The 17,371-nt window shown below is 50.4% G+C and overlaps 1 protein-coding gene across 1 annotated transcript in view; it reads right to left on the reverse strand.

Annotated features, from left to right (window-relative positions):
- LOC135888124 (E3 ubiquitin-protein ligase TRIM15-like) overlaps positions 1-13,352 on the reverse strand; it is a 30,676-nt gene extending 17,324 nt beyond the window's left edge. The window contains exons 1-2 of the mRNA XM_065415930.1: positions 13,337-13,352; positions 9,121-9,153 (exon numbers count right to left, since the gene is read on the reverse strand). Coding sequence (XP_065272002.1) covers positions 9,121-9,153; positions 13,337-13,352 — 49 coding nt within the window. The remainder of the gene's footprint in view (positions 1-9,120; positions 9,154-13,336) is intronic.
- Positions 13,353-17,371: the final 4,019 nt, after the last annotated feature.

A 17,371-nucleotide genomic window follows, 5' to 3' on the forward strand; every position in this document is an offset into this window, starting at 1 on the left:
ATTACATTGGGTTGAGAACAGATCCCTGCAGGACGGCATGAGAAACACCCCGATTGGATGATAATTCCCAGTTTATCATAACCTTTTGAGATCTATCAGTTACCCAATTTTTAGTCTATTTAATGTGGACTGAAATGGTTCTGCATGAGGCTAATTTTTTGTCAGAATTCTTTTAGCCCAATAAGTCTCACTCTTGTTCCAGATTCCCATGACAAGTCCAGCTGGTGTGTGACACTGGATGGGGAGGGCTCTGAGCTACTACAGTGAATTCCTTCCCAGGTGTCGGGCTGGTGGGTCTTCCCACATCTTCAGGGTCTAACTGATCACCATATTAGAGGTTGGGAAGGTATTTTATTCCCCAGTCACAGATTGGCAGAGACCCTTGGATTTTTCGCCTTCCTCTGCAGCATGGGGCACTGGTCACTTGCAAATTTAAACTAGTGTAACTGGTGGATTCTCTGTAACTTGAAGTCTTTAAACCATGATTTGCGGACTTCTGGAACTCAGCCAGAAATAGGTGGGTGAGGTTCTGTGGCTTGCAATGTGCAGGGGGTCAGACTAGATGTTCATGATGGTCCCTTCTGGCTTTAAAGTCTAGGAGTCTCAAGAAGTCTCAGAGGGAGAGCCAGTTCCCTGATTATAAATGTTATCATCTTTCCCTTGCCAGAAATGTAACTTAATTTGGTAAGGGATCGTTCCATGTCAGGATTCCAATAAGCTATTTAGATAATATTCATAAACATGGCCCTGCACCTTTATTTTAGGATGACCAGGCAAGCTAGATCAGGTTGTAAATAACTCATTCTCAGAGAACATGGACAAAGTTTGCTTTTATCTTATCTACTAATGGTCCTTCCAGTGAATTCGTTGCCCGTAACTACCATAGTGGTAAGGACTTTTCTATATTAGTAAAGTGCAAATCCATCTGTGGACACTTACATTGGTTTACACGTGGCTTACATCAAATACAGGACTTGGTCCAGGTGTTTTATGTCATTGTAACTTAATTTGGTAAGGGATCTATTTCAACTAAATTGATATAAGCCTAAATTAGTCTTGCCTGAGGTGTGACTGGAGGATCATAGTGATGCCAGGCTGGAAGGGATCTCGAGAGGTCATCCAGTCTTACCCCCTGTCCTGAGATTGAACCATGTAAACCTCGAACATCCCTGACAGGTGTTTGTCCAACCTGGTCTTAAAAAACTCCAATAACTGGGATTCCACAACCTCCTTAAGTAACCAGTTTGATGCTTCACTATCCTTAGAGTTACAAATGTCTAACCTCAATCTCCCTTTCTGTAAACTGAACCCATTACTTCTTGTCCTACCCTTGCTGGACACGGGGAATAATTGATCACTGTCCTCTTTGTAGCCACCTTTTGCATATTTGCAGACCATCACGTCCCCACTCAGCCTTCTCTTCTGTAGACTAAACAAGCCCAGTTCTTTCCACCTTTCCTAATAGGTCTTGTTGGCTAAGGCTAGGTCTACACTACCCGCCTGAATCGGCGGGTAGAAATCGACCTCTCGGGGATCGATTTATCGTGTCCCGTTGGGACGCGACAATCGATCCCCGAATCGATGCTCTTACTCCACCAGCGAAGGTGGGAGTAAGCGCCGTCGACAGGAAGCCGCAGAGGTCGATTTTGCCACCGTCCATACAGCGGGGTAAGTCGGCTGCGATACGTCGAATTCAGCTACGCTATTCGCGTAGCTGAATTTGCGTATCTTAAATTGACCCCCCCCCTGTAGTGAAGACGTAGCCTCAGTCTCTCATCGTGTGCTCTGCTCTTGTCTGGACTCTCTTCAATTTGTTCACATCTTTATTAAAGTGTGGTCCCCAGAATTGGATACAGAACTCTAGAGACCTCACCAGAGCCATATAGAATTGGGAATAATTATCTTAGAATCATAGAATCATAGAATATCAGGGTTGGAAGGGACCTCAGGAGGTCATCTAGTCCAACCCCCTGCTCAAAGCAGAATCCATCCCAACTAAATCACCCCAGCCAGGGCTTTGTCAAGCTGGGCCTTAAAAACCGCTAAGAATGGAGATTCCACCTCCTGTATCGTACACCCAACACTCCTATTAGTACATCCAAGAATGAAATTTGCCTTTTTCGCAACAGCATCACAGTGTTGACTCATACTCCATTTGTGATCCACTATAACTCCCAGATCCTTTTCTGAAGTACTGCTGCGTAGCCAGTTAGTCCTCAGTTTGTGTTTGTGCATTTGATTTTTCCATCCTAAATATAATGCTTTGCACGTGTCTTTATTGAATTTCATCTGGTTGATTTCAGACCAATTCTCCAATTTGTAAAGGTGGTTTTGAATTCCTATCCTGTCCTTCAAAGTGCTTGTCACTCCTCCCAACTTGTTGTCATCTGCACATTTTATACGTATACTCTCCACCGCTTGGAGCAGAGAGAGCCAGGCATGCCCCTGGGCAGGGGGTTGTCATCCTCTAGCAGGGAGGAATGCAGAAGAATGGCTTCTTTACTTTTTTTTTTAACTGAAAAAAATTATGCGTCTACTAGATGCCGGGAGGGGGGGAGGGGCGGGATGCCCCGGACAGGGCAGGAAACTGAATTTCTTTTCCTTTCTCTCTCTCCCCCCCCCCCCCAAAGGAATAAAATAAACACTCACCTAACTACTTTTAAGGAGAACAGCAGTAACAAACCAAACACTACTTATGTAGAAGGAAGTGAGGGGGGGTTCGCCCCTGCAGTGCTAAATAGCCTCGAGGTAGACCAGGAGGGAGGGAAGGCACATGCGCTGGCTCAAAGGACACTGCTACCAAAAATCTCCAATTAGAGGCACAGGGGCGCACATACACCTACAGTGGAGCACCCATAGGGACACTACTCGAAGAAGAAGAATTTGTTCCAGTATCTTTCTGGGTATTGAAATTGGGCTGGCTGGTCTCTAATTCCCTTGATCTTCCTTTTTTCAGATTGGCAAACATAGCGCCTTTCTCCAGTCCTGTGGGACCTAACCAGTCCTCCATACGTTCTTGGAGATACGTGCTAGTGGTTCCAAGATTGCTTCAGCTGGTTCCTACGGTGAAAATTCTTCAGGACCCACAAACTTAGCTGTATTTAACTTATCTAAATATTCTTTAATCTGTTCTTTCCCTATTTTGGTCTGAGATCCTTTCTCCTTGTTAATATGAAGCATCTGTTCACAATTAACCCTTTTGGTAAAGACCTGAAGCAAAATAGGTATCCCACACTTGAGCCTTCAGTAGCACTGGTTAGATTTTTTTCATTGAAAACTGGCTTTTCAAGGGAAATGAAAAATGAGGTGGGAAATTTTTCATTCCTTTGAAATTCTTCAGTTTTTTTATTAAACTAAATGACAAATTGTTTAATTTTTTTGAATCAAAACATGCTTTTGTGAGTCTTGGCTTCTGAAAAAGTGAAACAAACTTGGAATTGTGGGTGTCTACTCACTTTTCTTTCTACCCCCTCCCCTCCATTTTCCAGTGGAAGGGAGAGAAAAGGCAGAGTGAAGAGTGTGGGTGGGGGGAATATAACAACCAAAGAACTGAAAGGTTTTGTTAAGTTTGGTTTAATTTTTTTCAACTAAGGAAAAATTCCACAAAAATTGTCCAACAAAAACAGCATTTTAAAAATTTCCTTCAATTTTTTAATTTTTAAAATTAATTTGGCAGAGAAAATATTTTTCTCCTAGCTCTAAGAAGCAGCACCTGCCTTGGAGCCCTCAGAAAACCCTGACTCCTTCAACAGTAGTTTAATCATAAAGAAAGTGAAATTTGTCCCCTAACTGACAATGGTTAGCCCAACAATGACACTTTATAACACAATATGCCAATATTAGCTTTGCTATAAACACTCTGTAAGGGAACAATCGCTTCAACATCTTAATTCTTTCACGTTTGCTGGAAAAGGGACGATTCCTTGGTTGAGCTTCTGGATTACACAGGATATCGAGCTGTTTATTCTGACAAGAGAGCTCACAGCACCGGATATTTAAAGGCTAAATCTCTTTGAAACATCTGGCCCACAGATCAGTGTCCGATCCCTCCCATGCCTCTGTGTCAGGAACCACAGACCTCAAACGTTGGCCTACAGGGCGCTTAGGAGCTCGTCAGTCTTAATCCGCCACCCCGTGTCCTGCTAACACTGCTAGAATAGTAGCTAAAGGGTAGCAGAGGACTCCAGTCCTGGGCTTTGATTGGTGGAAACTTGGGGGGCCCTACTGGTCCCCAGCCTCTGTGTACCCCAAGCCAAGGGGCAGGACGTTGTCTGTGCAGCTGGGTTCTCCGTGCTCAGCTCTGCTTCCCCTGCAATACCTGCTCCTGATCTCCTGGGAACCTCTCCCTGCCTGAATCCTGGTTTGCCCTCTGATCTGTCCCCTCCTGCCCAGCCTCTTCATCCAGGTCTCCCCCCTGCTCTCCCCTGCCCCCCAGCCTCTTCAGCCAGGCCTCTCCGCTGCTCTGACTCCCAGCCAGGCCTCTCCTCTGCTCTCCCCCCTCAGCCAGGCCTCTCCCCTGCTCTCCCCCACAGCCTCTTCAGCCAGGCCTCTCCGCTGCTCTGACTCCCAGCCAGGCCTCTCCTCTGCTCTCCCCCCTCAGCCAGGCCTCTCCCCTGCTCTCCCCCACAGCCTCTTCAGCCAGGCCTCCCTCCTACTCTCCCCCCCCCCCAGTTGAGGGGTCTCTCCCTGGCCCTCAGCTGGGTCCCTCCCACAGGGGGGCTCCCTCCTTTCTTGGTGGGACCCACCCCCCACTCCACACAGAGTTGGCCTCCTAGGAGCATAGAGACCCAGCCTAGAGCGCCTCTGTCACGGAGTCCCCGGGCGATGCTCTGGAACTGCTCCCTACAAAGCCAGTCAGGACTCCGGTGAAGTCTCCTCTCTGTTAGCAGACTGTCTTCAGGGCAAGAAGCTCACACGGCTTCACCTTCCTGGGTCTGACCTCGGAGCATTCAGCATCCTCTGCCCCTCCGTGCGCTTCCCACAGCGAGTCCGCCCAGGCGGGGTCCTGGGGGAGCCAGAGGGTCCTGCACCCCCACTTCTCAGTCAGACGTGACTCTTAGCCAGCCAGTAAAACAGAGGTTTATTAGATGACAGGAACACGGTCTAAAACAGAGCTTGTAGGTACAGGAAACAGGACCCCTCAGCCGGGTCCATTTTGGGGGCAGTGAGCTAGACAACCATGTCTGCACCTCACTCCACGTCCTCAGCCAGCCACAAACTGACTCACTCTCCTCTGGGCTTTGTCCCTTTCCCGGCCAGGAGGTCACCTGATTCCTTTGTTCTCCAACACCTTTCGCATCCCCTTGCAGCGGGGAAGGAGAGAGAGTGTTGGCCATTTATGTGCACTGGCCCTTTGCTCGTGTCATAGAAATTTCTGTCCGTTCCAGCTGAGGAATAAGGAGAGACGGACACAGCTAATCAAGCAAGGAGCCCCGGGGGGTGATCCATTTATTTCAATTGCAATTGGGTTCGAGCTCATAAGTCAGCAAGAACAAAGAAAACACTTACACCAAAGCATTATATGCAGTTGCTTATGATAATCTATCGCTCTATGATTGGCCAAAACTTGCCATCATTACCATACATAATTAGCAAGCTACATGCATCTGCCCCTCTTGTGACCCCTTATTGTTCATCTATTTGCCCCCTCCTCCTTGCTTATTTTGCAAACCAAGCAGTTTATCTACAGGACGCAGGCACAGAAAGGTCCATTGTCTCCAGGTTTGGAATTTGGCTACATTTCCTCTTGAAGGAACTTCCTGAGGTAAGACAACCTATAGCTGATGTTTTCCCTTCTTCTTTCTCCCATGTGTACGTGACAAATTTGCCCCCTGGCAGTTAAGCAGAATAATTTTATATCACTCGGCAACAATCTCACCCCCTTATCCCACCACCTAGCGACTTAAGAAATGCATAGGGGAAACTGAGGCACCCCTACAGTATTCAGAGGAAACATTAAGAACAGTCCCACTTCATCACAGCCTCACACAGACCTCCACAGCCATAGAGCTATGGGTAGAGCATCACCCCCCTTCAGCCCTGTCTCTGCGGGGGGGAGACTGGCTGAGTCCTCCAGGTCATAGAGATCAGGAGGGTGGGGGCTAGAGGAGCTGCACACTAGCCCGACCCTGCCAGTGCGGGACAATAGTGCTAACCCGGAAGAATGGGCGGATTCTGTCTCCGGCAAAAGAGGCTGGTGGGAAAGTGACGATCAGGTCCCCGCTACCAGCATCGAAAAGCTGCACCCGGCCCCCTTCATAGTCCAGATAAACCCAGATCCTGCGGGGTGCCTGGCTTGGGGACAAGGGGATGACCTGCGTAGGGGACGTGGGAGCCTGGTACTGATCCTCCCAGACCTGCACAGCCCAGATCCCCTGCTCAGGTTTAGGGCAGATCTGTCCCTTCCTGCTCACAGACTCTCTGGTCACCCCAACAAAACAGAACCCCTTCCCCTCCACCTTCACTTCCACCTCCCAGTAATGGCTGCCTGAGGTGAACCCCTCACAGCCCAGCACACAGCACATAGTGTCAAATCTCTCAGGGTTGTTGGGCAGAGCTTGCCATACGCCTCCATATCTCACACTTCTCCAATCCTTAGACACAATGAGTTCGGGATGGGCCGTGTCTGGATCCAGAGTCACGTTCACTGCAGAGAGAGAATCAGAGCGTGAGGGGCAGAGCTCAGCCCTGGGGCAGGGTCTGATCGTGTCAGTGACAGAACCTGCCCCAGCTGGGGAGTGACTCAGGCAACCTCCTGCCTCCAGGATTTACCCAGCTGTGCCTGGGGAGCAGCGCTGAGATCTCAGCCATGGGCAGGGGGGATTCACACCCCGACAGAGCCAGTTCAGGGACAGAGTGAAAGGATCAGCTCCGCTGAGCCAGGCCCCCAGACCCAGAGTCTGAGTCTCAGTGATTCCATCCTTGTGCTTGGGGGAAAGACAAGGGGGGTTAGAGGGAGGTAGGTTTAAGCCACCTGTGTCCTTCCTTTAGTCTCCCTGGCCCCTCGTTACAGGGGCCTCAGGGCTGCAAAGCAGAGAGCAGCCAGAGCGTGATGCCTCCTGTCTATGCCCCCAGCAGAGCCGTCCCTTGGGGAGGGCGAATCAGGACAACTGCTCCGGGCCCTGCGCTTTGCGGGGCCCCACGGGATGGAGCGATTGGCCGGTGCAGTTGGTCCCAGAAGAGATGAATCCGTCACTTCTGCCGCGGACCCCCTTAGGGACAGTCCTGGCCCCCAGCATGGCCCCAACCCACTCCTACAATAACGGCTGGCTGGTGCGATTGGCTGGCGCGGTCGGTCCCAGATAAGACAAATCCGTCGCTTCCGCCCAGGCCCCCGCACTCCGCTAGGGACGGCCTTGGTGCTAGCATGGCCCCCAATCCACTCCTACAATAACGGCTGGGAGCAGAGTTGCTGTGGAGCCCCTGTGCCAACTTCACACGGATGGGGGGGGGGGGCTCCCTGGCACCGGAGCTATTTTCTGGGGACTGTTTCCAGGCACATTAAGGCCCCTTTGCTCTGACAGAGCAGCACAAAAGGGCCTGACAATCAGGCCCTGGAATCTTTCCCCACCTGCCCCCACCTCTCCCCACAGATGTGATTCGAGATCCCGGCATCATAGGAGGCTCCCAGCAGATTACAGGGAATCCAAAGTCCCCCTGTCCCATGATGCAACTCTTCCCACCCCGGCTCCTTGCAGAGCCCCCTCCCTCCTAACGGTCAGTCAGCTGAGCCCTAGAAAACCTGCTCCTCCAGAGACCCCACTGGCCCCCCATGACTGTGTGTAGCCGCGGGGGGGGCGAGGACACCGCACACTTACTGAACGGCTGCTCGGCTTGTGCTGGTCTATCGGGGACTTTCCAAACTCCCCACTGCTGGCCCCAAGGCTGTGCAATGGCTGATACAGTATTGCCGACTTCAAGGGATCAAATCTCAGGAGATTGGCCCAACAATCATGACATTTTTAAAAGGATTCTATTGTGGTTTCTAGGTCAGTCTCTTGATGTTTGAACTCCCCTGGCCCCTCCCCAGGGTGTGCGCATGTGACAATCAGTGTTGCCCACTCTCCCACGTGTCCTGGAGAAGGGGATTTTGGCTCCTGCTGCAGGAGCTCTCACCCCCACATCTGCCTGTCTCCTGCCCAGCAATTAATCCTGTCCCCCAAACCCCCATCAGCACCGCCCCATCAGTTCACCCTCCCAGCACTCACCCTATCTGCTCAGAACCCACCAGCAATACAGCCCCCCCAGCCCATCAGCCCCCCGCTCACTTCAGCTCCCCTGCAGCCCCCAGGCCATAATAAAGCCCTCCCAGCCTCACCTCTGCTCCTCCTGGGGTTCTTCACCCTCCCTAGGCCTGGGGGCTACAGTGGGGGCCCCTCTCCCACTTCCCAGGCTGGCAGGGGAGCAGCCGCACTGGGGTGGTGACAGTGGGAGCCCCAGCTGCGCCCAGGGCAGCTGATGGGATTTCTACGTAAAATTAAACCTCATTTTTAGAACTCTCAAATGTCGGGATTTTTTTTCAGCCACAGCTCTATGGTGAGATCATGAGTGAGGCGTAATTTTATTCAGAAATCGCATCTCTCATGATCAATTCATGAGAGTTGGCATGTCTGCTAATAGGTGATGGCTACCTAACCCCTTTGGACATTTTAAACATTTTTTCTTTTGACTTATAAAGTAGAGAGGAAACAGAAATGTCTATATTTGCATGTTGAATTTTCCCATTCTTCATTGTACCACTTGCGTATTTGCTAATAATAATAATATGGCCAGGGGGTGTGATGTATGTGCATAAAGAGTTCTGAAAATGAGGTAAGATGATTCTATGATTTGCCAAAAGGCTCATTTTTAAACTCTTAGATCTCTATGGAGATACACTGCTCGCCCCCTCTCCCCTCCCAGCCCATCTGGTTACCCAACCACTAGTTAGAAATTCTAAATTCTAATAGAGAAAAGAATCGACTTTTCTGTTTTTATGGAAGATCTGGGTAGCCACCAGTAATATGGTGTTCAGCTCCTGTCAAGTGCAAAATTGAAACAAAACGTGAACTATGGTGCTGCCAATGAGCCACCATAATTCATAGGAAAGTTTTCACTCACCCTTTGATCCGAGAATGTTACCTTTGTCCATCTGCTGGCTAGATGACAGTGAGTCTACAGGAAGAAATGGGTGAAAAGATGAAATGTCAGGTTGTCATGTTTAGGGATATATTCACATTGTTAATGTTCTAACACAAAAGCAAAATGAAAAGAAAACAAACATTATGAAGTTCTAGTTAAGGAGGTTAAGTGCAATTCAGACCAGTACAAACCATTACACACCTCACTAAAAAATAACCACAAACATTATGTAAGCAGAGTCAGGATGAGCTCTACCCTGACATCTGGTGGTGAATTATGGCGAGTGTGGAAAAGAACTCCAGGGGCTGATCTTGTTTGCATAGGCACACCCACCTGTCTGGTATGAGACAACAGCAACTGAAAGTGGTTACTTTGGCTGGTGTGGGAGCCCCAGTTTCTCTGTTATTGGGGCAGGAAGAATAAAAGTTTTGTTACCCTGATTCTGTGAATCAAGGCCAGTGGAACTGTTATATGACAGAAGGATTCACCATTACCTAAGTAGCACTTGCTTGACAAGGGGCATGAGTTACAAAACCTAGTGGATTGAGAGAGGATGGGGACAGGTATTTGTACCTGATGGTATGGGTCCCCTTAGAGGGCCCAAAGCACCACTTGCACCACCTTCTCTCTCCACTATTGAATGTCAGAGCTAACTTTGATTCTATTAGGAGTCTAGTTACAGGCTGCTAAGCTGAATTCACTTTGGGCCAATGGTGCACCAGCACTGGGGCTCCTCTATTACGAGCTGAAATCACAAAACAGCTAAAGTTATTAAGAGCTGAGTGCTGTGTTAACTAGTGGGGGAGCCTGAAGCTATATTGCTAAGCGGCTGGCGGAGCAGTTTGCGGGGATGACTGGAGGAGCAGCGAGCGGTGTGGAGCCTTGCGGGGACAGTTGGAGCGGCCCAAGGAGTGGGGAGTGGAGCCGTTTGCGGGGACGGCTGGAGCGGCTCATACAGCAGAGCCATTTGTGGGACGGCAGGAAGTGGACTGGCTCGTGGTGAAGGCTGCGGCGGAACCCCACGGAGAGATGGCTGGTCAGCCTCGGATCATGTAAGAAGCCCCTTAACACCCTACATGCCCCCCTCTTACTCTGGGGCTGCACTGACCCAGGTCAGAGACTTTGGGGGTTGTGGGACTTTGGGTGGTTGATGGACCCAAGAGACTTTGGGGTGTTGGACTTTGGGGACTCTGGGTGATTTTTGGGTTGCTGGATTCAAGAACCAAAGGGAAAGGACACAAACCAAATTTGCTGGGGTGGGTCTTTTGCTCATGGTTTGTGGTATGAATCCTGTTTGTGGTGTTTTTCCCAATTTAATGCTGATGTTATTTACCTCATGTTATTAAACCTTTTCTGCTACACACAGACTCCGTGCTTGCGAGAGGGGAAGTATTGCCTCTTAGAGGCGCCCAGGGGGTGGTATGTAATTGTCCCAGGTCACTGGGTGGGGGCTCGAGCCGGTTTTGCATTGCGTTATTGAAACGGAACCCCTAGATACAGAACCGGGCCCTTGTTGCTGCCAACTTAGATGGGCAGAAGGGTTACAATTAAAACTAAGAACAGGAGTACTTGTGGCACGTTAGAGACTAACGATGAAGTAGGCTGTAGCCTACAAAAGCTTATGCTCAAATAAATTCGTTAGTCTCTAAGGTGCCACAAGCACTCCTGTTCTTTTTGCGGATACAGAGGCGGAGCAGGGGTGGGGCCAGGGTTTGGGCACCAGTGGCCCCCCCACTTCTAGGGAGCTTCAAGCGTTACTGTCTGTTGATGTCTTTAAATCTAGACTGAATGGCTTTCTGGAACGTGCTTTAGTCAACACACTTTAGGATTTAGTCAAATACAAGTGATTGGGCTGAATACAGGAATAGCTCGGTGAAATTTAAGGACCTGTGATTCCCCCATTTCAAAGATAATTTATGTTCTTATCTAGCTGTTGGATACATACAATGGTCAGTTTCCTAGCACAGGGTTCTCCGCTTACAAGGCTAGTGAATGTCCACTCCACACTGAGGGAGTGGCAAACTAATGAATGAACTTGCACTGCCGAGGGAGCCTTGAGCAGTGTGAGTCGGTGCAGTTCTGGGGGGCAGGGCTGGAGCTGGGGGGAACTGGCTGGTGCCTTTCTATTGCTGGTTCATCAATGGCTGGGAGATGAGTCATATAACACAGCTGGGCGTGTCCCTGCCCGTAGGTGTCTCTGTCAGTACAGTGCCTGTCAGGCTTGTAGCTTGACATCAACATCATGGGGCGAGAGGCAGCCCAGGTCAGGGAATTCGAGGGGTCAGCAGACCCACAGTCCAGGTTGCACCCCGGGAATCCGTCACACTGATGTAAATCTCCCTTGTGGCAAATTAAACCGATTACTTCTTGTTCTGCCCTCAGCTGATCACTGCTCTCTGGAGAACAGCCTCAGACATATTTGAAGACTGTTCTCAGGCCCTCCCTGAGTAGGGTGACCAGATCACACAGGTGAAATATCGGGACGGGGGAGGGGCGGAACAAAACAAAAAGCCGGCGGTGGAAAAAAAATGGCCGCCAGAGCTCCACACCTCGCCCCCCCGCACCAGCTTGCCTCCGCTCCATCTCCCCCCTCCCTCCAGCGTTTGCGCCACCATACAGCTGATCAGCGCAAGCCTGGGAGGGAGGAGGAATGCGGTGTGCTTGGGGAAGAGGCGGGGCCAGGGCGGGGATTTGGGGAAGGATCCAATGGGGCAGTGAGGGGGCGGGGCTGGGGGTGGGCCCAGGGTGGGGATTTGGGGAGGGAATCAATGGGGGAAGAAGGGGGCGGAGTCTGGGAGGGGGTGCGACCCCCCCTCCGCGCTCCGATCCGCCTGTAAGCGAAGGCAAAATATCGGGACAATTCGCATCCTGACCGAAGGTAGGTTGGGACGCGGGACAAATAAGCAAATATCGGGACAGTCCCGATAAAATCTATACAGTCCCGATAAAATCAGGACATCTGGTCACCCTATCCCTGAGTCTTCTCTTCTCTAGACTAAACACACCCATTTATTTCAACCGTTCCTCACAGCTCATCCATTCTAAACCTCTGATCATTTGTGTTGCTCTCCTCTGAACTCTCTCCAATTTTTCCCACATCTTTCTGAAAGTGTGGTGCCCAAAACTGGACACAGGATTCCAGTTGAGGCCTCACCGTGGCAAGAAGGGTGGAACAACGTCCTCCTGTGTCTTACATTGACACTCCTGTTAATACATGTGTGGTGGGGTGTTCACTCCACATCAGCCCCCGAAAAGAGTGAAAGAAGCTGAGAAAGAGGGGATTAGTGAGACAGGCCACACATGAGAGGTTTAGGCCAGAGAAGCAACCGCTGATTGGATGATGAAGCTCAGCTTGGCAGGTGTGGACTGGGCTGGGCTAGTATAAAGCCAGGAAGCTGGCAACCGAAATTGGCTGCAGTGAGGAAGTCTGCAGCCACTCCCCCCCCCCCCGTGCATTCGAAAGGGAAGGAGGGAACCCAGGGAAAGAACAGCATGCTGGGAGCCTGGCCCTGGGGGAAGGGAGTACTTAGAATCATGGGGCTAGAAGGGACTGCCAGGGTCACCTCGTCTAACCCCTGTAAGAGAGCAGGGTGGAGACGAAAGCCTATGGGAGGTGAGTAGGAGCAGCCCAAACTCCCCAAAAAGACCTTGAGGACAATATTTTGCCACTGACAACTGATTATTAGCACGCTGTCATTAACCTGTTCCAGCCCAGAACCATTTTTGAAACGCTAATAGGAACCAGGAATACACAGTTCCGAAGTGGCAAAGGGACAAAATGTATACATCTAGCTCATTACCTTGAGGACAATAGTTTAGGATTAAGAACTGATTAGTAGCATGCTTTTGTTAACCGATTCCAGCCCAGAACCGATTTTTAACACTAATAGGGACCTGGAACAATCAATTCTGAAGTTGCATGGATATAGAAAATTATTACATATTGTACATAGGGATGAGAATACATAATGCTAATGAAAAACCCATGTAATTTATATTTTATGGGGCATTTCAGGTAATAATTAGCTTTATTACTAAAGCCGTACAGAACACACGTTCCGAAGAGACACAGGAATGACATTTTGATAAAAAAAATTGTTGTCAAAAAGAGCAGTTACTGTGGCAGACACTTAAGAACGCCGATTCTGGGCCCGGGAAACAAGCACAGACTGGTGGGACCGCATCGTGTTGCAGGTCTGGGACGATTCCCAGTGGCTGCGAAACTTTCGCATGCGTAAGGGCACTTTCATGGAACTTTGTGACTTGCTTTCCCCTGCCCTGAAGCGCCAGAATACCAGGATGAGAGCAGCCCTCACAGTTGAGAAGCGAGTGGCGATAGCCCTGTGGAAGCTTGCAACGCCAGACAGCTACCGGTCAGTCGGGAATCAATTTGGAGTGGGCAAATCTACTGTGGGGGCTGCTGTGATCCAAGTTGCCAGGGCAATGAGAGACCTGGTGATATCAAGGGTAGTGACTCTGGGAAACGTGCAGGACATAGTGGATGGCTTTGCTGCAATGGGATTCCCAAACTGTGGTGGGGCGATAGACGGAACCCATATCCCTATCTTGGCACCGGCGCACCAAGCCACCGAGTACATAAACCGCAAGGGGTACTTTTCAATGCTGCTGCAAGCCCTGGTGGATCACAAGGGACGTTTCACCGACATCAACGTGGGCTGGCCGGGAAGGGTACATGATGCTCGCGTCTTCAGGCACTCTCTTCTGTTTCGAAAGCTGGAGGAAGGGACTTTCTTCCCGGACCAGAAAATAACCATTGGGGATGTTGAAATGCCTATCGTGATCCTTGGGGACCCAGCCTACCCCTTAATGCCATGGCTCATGAAGCCATACACAGGCAGCCTGGACAGGAGTCAGGACCTGTTCAACTACAGGCTGAGCAAGTGCCGAATGGTGGTGGAATGTGCATTTGGGCATTTAAAAGCGCGCTGGCGCAGCTTACTGACTCGCTGTGACCTCAGCGAAAAGAATATCCCCATTGTTATTGCTGCTTGCTGTGCGCTCCACAATATCTGTGAGAGTAAGGGGGAGACATTTATGGCGGGGTGGGAGGTAGAGGCAAATCGCCTGGCCGCTGATTATGCGCAGCCAGACACCAGGTCGGTTAGAGCAGCACAGCAGGGCGCGGTGCGCATCAGAGAGGCTTTGAAAACTAGTTTTGTGACTGGCCAGGATACGGTGTGAAACTTCTGTTTGTTTCTCCTTGATGAAATCGCAGCCCCCCCACCCACCCGGTTAACTCTACTACCCTGTAAACCAAGCACCCCAACCTCCCCTACCCTCCCCTCTTCAAGCACCACTTGCAGAGGCAATAAAGTCATTGTTACCTCACATTCATGCATTCTTTATTAATTCAGCACACAACTAGGGGGATAATTGCAAAGGTAGCCCGGGATGGGTGGGGGAGGAGGGAAGCAGCACACAACTAGGGGGATAATTGCAAAGGTAGCCCGGGATGGGTGGGGGAGGAGGGAAGCAGCACACAACTAGGGGGATAATTGCAAAGGTAGCCCGGGATGGGTGGGGGAGAAGGGAAGGAAAAGGACACACTGCACTTTAAAACTTTAAAACTTATTGCTGTGGAAATCATCTAGGGTGGAGTGATTGGGTGGCCGGAGCCCCCCCCACCGTGTTCTTGGGCGTCTGGGTGAGGAGGCAATGGGACTTGGGGAGGAGGGCTGGTGGTTACAGAGGGGCTGTAGCGGCGGTCTCTGCTCCTGCTGTTGGTTACAGAGGGGCTGTAGCGGCGGTCTCTGCTCCTGCTGTTGGTTACAGAGGGGCTGTAGCGGCGGTCTCTGCTCCTGCTGTTGGTTACAGAGGGGCTGTAGCGGCGGTCTCTGCTCCTGCTGCCTTTCCTGCAGCTCAATCATACGCAGGAGCATATCACTTTGATGCTCCAGCAGCCGGAGCATCGACTCTTGCTTTATGAGTACAAGTTGACGCCACTTCTGCTCTTCAGCCCGCGTTTCAGCACGCAACCTCTGCTCTTCAGCCCGCGACTTCTCCTCTTCAGCCCGCCACCTCTCCTCTCGATCATATTGGGCTTTTTTAAAATCAGTCATTGACTGCCTCCACGCATTCTGCTGTGCTCTGTCAGCGTGGGAGGCAGTCTGTAGTTCAGTGAACATTTCGTCACGCGTCCTTCGCTTCCTTCTTCGAATATTCACTAGCCTCTGTGAAGGTGAAACATTTGCAGCTGGTGGAGGAGAAGGGAGAGTTGTTTAAAAAAGATACATTTTTGAGAACAATGGGTACACTCTTTCACGTTAGATTTTGCTGTTCACATCACACAGCACATGTGCTTTCGTTACAAGGTCGCATTTTTCCTCTTATATTGAGGGCCTGCCGGTTTGGTGTGAGAGATCACTCACGCAGTGCCAGGCCACAGATTTCAGCTTGCAGGCAGCCATGGTAAGACACAGTCTTTTGGCTTTTTTAACCTTGTTAACAAGTGGGGATGGTTTAAAACAGTACTGCTCTCATTAACCATACCAAGCACCCGTTGGGTTGGCCATTTAAAATGGGTTTGCAATGTAAAAGGAGGGGCTGCGGTTTCAGGTTTAACATGCAGCACAAACCCAACTAACTCCCCTCCCCCACACACCCAATTCTCTGGGATGGTCACTTCACCCCTCCCCCCCACCGCGTGGTTAACAGCGGGGAATATTTCTGTTCAGCAGAGCAGGAAGGAATGTCCCCTTAATAAAATCGCCCCATTTCAACCAGGTGACCGTGAATGATATCACTCTCCTGAGGAATGGATGTTGTCTGCATGCCAGCAAACACCGGGACCATACGCTGCCATGCTTTGTTATGCAATGATTCCAGACTACGTGCTACTGGCCTGGCGTGGTAAAGTGTCCTACCATGGCGGACGGGATAAGGCAGCCCTCCCCAGAAACCTTTTGCAAAGGCTTTGGGAGTACATGAAGGAGAGCTTTCTGGAGATGTCCCTGGAGGATTTCCGCTCCATCCCCATACACGTTAACAGACTTTTCCAGTAGCTGTACTGGCCGCGATTGCCAGGGCAAATTAATCATTAATCATTAAACACGCTTGTTTTTAAACCATGTGTAATATTTACAAAGGTACACTCACCAGAGGTCCCCTGTGTGCCCACAGGGTCTTGGGTGAGTTCGGGGGTTACTGGTTCCAGGTCCAGGGTGACAAACATATCCTGGCTGTTGGGGAAACTGGTTTCTCCGCTTCCTTGCTGCTGTGAGCTATCTATGATGTTCTCTCCATCCTCATCTTCCTCGTCCGCCGAACCCGCTTCCCTGTCTCCAGCGAGGGACTGATAGCACACGCTTGGGCTACTGGTGGCTGCACCCCCTAGAATGGCATGCAGCTCCTCGTAGTAGCGGCATGTTTGCGGCTCAGCCCCGGACCTTCCGTTTGCGTCTCTGGCTTTGTGGTAGGCTTGCCTTAGCTCCTTAATTTTCACGCGGCACTGCTGTGCGTCCCTGTTATGGCCTCTGTCCTTCATGGCCTTGGAGATCTTTTCTAATGTTTTGCCATTTCTTTTACTGTTTCGGAGTTCGGCCAGCACTGCTTCATCTCCCCAGATGGCGATCAGATCCCGTACCTCCCGTTCTGTCCAGGCTGGAGCTCTTTTGCGATCCTGGGACTGGGACTGGGACTCCATCATGGTTACCTGTGCTGATGAGCTCTGCATGGTCACCTGTGCTCTCCACGCTGAGCAAACAGGAAATGAAATTCAAACGTTCGCGGGGCTTTTCCTGTCTACCTGGCCAGTGCATCTGAGATGAGAGTGCTGTCCAGAGCGGTCACAATGAAGCACTGTGGGATAGCTCCCGGAGGCCACTAATGTCGAATTCCGTCCTCACTACCCAATTCCGACCCCCATAAGGCCGATTTTATCGCTAATCCCCTCGTCGAGGTGGTGTAAAGAAACCGGTTTAAAGGGCCCTTTAAGTCAAAAGAAAGGGCTTCGTCGTGTAAACGTGTCCAGGCTTAAGTCGACTTAACGCAGCTAAAGTCGACCTAAACTCGTAGTGTAGACCAGGCCTGAGTCTCTTTGCAGGTGATTTGCTGCCTCTTTCTGTGTACCTCTTTTTAAGCTCAAAAGCTTGTCTCACCAACAGAAGTTGTAAAAAGCAACAGAGGGTCCTGTGGCACCTTTAAGACTAACAGAAGTGTTGGGAGCATAAGCTTTCGTGGGTAAGAACCTCACTTGCATCTGAAGAAGTGAGGTTCTTACCCATGAAAGCTT

The sequence above is a fragment of the Emys orbicularis genome, chromosome 13 (genome assembly GCF_028017835.1).
Source record: "Emys orbicularis isolate rEmyOrb1 chromosome 13, rEmyOrb1.hap1, whole genome shotgun sequence".
In the NCBI taxonomy this organism is placed as follows: domain Eukaryota; kingdom Metazoa; phylum Chordata; order Testudines; family Emydidae; genus Emys; species Emys orbicularis.